General features: G+C 40.5%; 1 protein-coding gene across 2 annotated transcripts in view; it reads left to right on the top strand.

The window, feature by feature from the left end:
• plaub (plasminogen activator, urokinase b) overlaps window positions 1–2500 on the top strand; it is a 14556-nt gene that overhangs the window by 9450 nt on the left and 2606 nt on the right. For both annotated transcript variants that reach the window (XM_081392245.1, XM_081392244.1), the window contains one exon: window positions 1684–2500. This exon is cut by the window's right edge and continues 2606 nt beyond it. In XM_081392245.1, the coding sequence (XP_081248371.1) occupies window positions 1684–1878 (195 nt within the window). In that variant the 3' untranslated portion in view covers window positions 1879–2500. The remainder of the gene's footprint in view (window positions 1–1683) is intronic.

The following is a 2500-nucleotide window of genomic DNA, read 5'->3' as shown; positions in this document are numbered from 1 at the left end:
GTTACGAGTTTGACAGTATATGGTATGATTCTTCAGATAGCAGTTGTGGAAAAGACATAACGAGAGACTACATGTCGCCTATGTGACGTCACCCCATAAAGTTGACTTACCCGTCGTTTTCACCAACTTCAACAATGTTGTCCTCTCCCTGAAAGAAGGCGGTGAAGTGCACCAAAGACACAGCCATGTTGAGCGGGATCCGTGAGCTAGTGTCCGTGTGCGAGTGGTGGTGACGTTTCAAACGCGTCGAAAGCAGCGAAGAGTTGTAGTCCACAAAGTGCTCTCACACAAAGTCTACCCGTATCAAACTTCTACCCGCTAAATTGTAGCATTCTTTACACGAAAAGTTATATAAAAAATTCACAGACAACATATGTTCACATTCATGGCAAAATTCAAACGGGACCAGAAAATAATTATTTTCTCCCATTCACTTGCATTGACGATTTTTCAACCTAGAGGTCCAGTGGGGATTAGCGGAAGGGGCGGGACTTACCAGCTCTATATTTAGAAAAAAATTGAAAAAGTGTTCTATCAAACGATACCTAGGCTACCTTTTGACTCTCCTTGTTATAGTTTTGGAGTTATGAGTCTTTACTTCTATGTGTGTCACTCAGACAAAACAACTCTAAAAATGCCTTCAGGGCTTAAGCGGTTAAAGGAGAGCTCCGGTCAATTTTAACATTGAGCTCTTTTTTTTTTGTAAATTTGGAGTGCTGTCAATACAGAGAACAATGACAAAAATCGGTGTTGCCTACACCGAGTTATTCTATTTTTAAAATTTGCACCCTGTTGACTTCAATGGGGCAAGTTTTAAACCTGCTTTTAGCCTCTTAACATCCTTGATGTGTCATTACAAGTGCTCAGGTCATGTGAGTGATTCCTTTAGTGATCACGGGTGAATCTGACTGCAGTAGATGTGAAAGATATGGATAAAAATGAAGTTATTTCAGCCAGCGCACATACCTGTATTTTCTTCCTGTTTTCGGTCGAAGTCCACAGTAATCGATTGTCGAGTTTACGCGCATAGGTTATCACGCGCATGAACTCGACAATTTTAAAAAGAGGATAACTCGGTGTAGGCAACACCGATTTTTGTCATTGTTCTCTTTACTGACAGCACTCCAAATGTACAAAAAAATGAGCTCAATGTTAAAATTGATTGGAGTTCTCCTTTAAGAATCGATATCGGTTCGTAAAAATGAGATTTGATTAAAATCGAGAATTCGATATTTTTTACCCAGCCCTAATAAAAATAGTAGTATTGTGAAATATTTTTACAATTTAAAAGAACTGTTTTCTATGTGAATATATTGTAAATTATAATAATAATCATGAATGTTTCTTGAGCATCAAATCATCATATTATACTGATTTCTGAAGGATCATGTGACACTGAAGACTGGAGTAATGATGCTGAACATTCAGCTTTGATCACAGGAATAAATTACACTTTACTATATATTCACATAGAAAACAGCTGAAAATATTTCAAAATTGTATTTTCTGTTTTTTATTTTATCAAATAATTGCAGCCTTGATGAGCAGAAGATTCTTCTTTTAAAAACATAAAAAAATCTTATGAATCTGAAACTTTTGAACAGTAGTGTATATTGGCACAAGTGAAATGTTTGCACATGTTTATCTCTGAGAATCAGTGTGTGCTCCTGTGTGTGTGTTCAGGGTGACTCCGGCGGGCCGCTGGTGTGTCGTGTCCGAGGCCGTGCGATCCTGTTCGGAGTGGTGAGCTGGGGAGAGGGATGTTCCCGAAAGTTTCGTCCTGGTGTTTATACTAAAGTGAGCAACTACCATCCCTGGATCATGGAGAAAACCAGCCAGTCTTCCCTCACAGCTCACCTGACAACACCTGACACATGAGTTTATCTGTGCTCATACACACACACACACACACCTGACAACACCTGACACATGAGTTTACCTGTGCTCATACACACACACACACACACACACCTGACAACACCTGACACATGAGTTTACCTGTGCTCATACACACACACCTGAGAACATGAGTTTACCTGTGCTCATACACACACTCCTGAGAACATGAGTTTACCTGTGCTCATACACACACCTGACAACATGAGTTTACCTGTGCTCATACACACACACACACACACCTGACATCATGAGTTTACCTGTGCTCATACACACACACCTGAGAACATGAGTTTACCTGTGCTCATACACACACACCTGAGAACATGAGTTTACCTGTGCTCATACACACACTCCTGAGAACATGAGTTTACCTGTGCTCATACACACACTCCTGAGAACATGAGTTTACCTGTGCTCATACACACACCTGACAACATGAGTTTACCCGTGCTCATACACGCACCTGAGAACATGAGTTTACCTGTGCTCATACACACACCTGAGAACATGAGTTTACCTGTGCTCATACACACACCTGACAACATGAGTTTACCTGTGCTCATACACACACCTGACAACATGAGTTTACCTGTGCTCATAC

Source organism: Scardinius erythrophthalmus (assembly GCF_964197995.2).
Source record: "Scardinius erythrophthalmus genome assembly, chromosome: 18".
NCBI classification, from domain to species: Eukaryota; Metazoa; Chordata; class Actinopteri; order Cypriniformes; family Leuciscidae; genus Scardinius; species Scardinius erythrophthalmus.
This window is presented reverse-complemented; position numbering and strand designations above follow the sequence as displayed.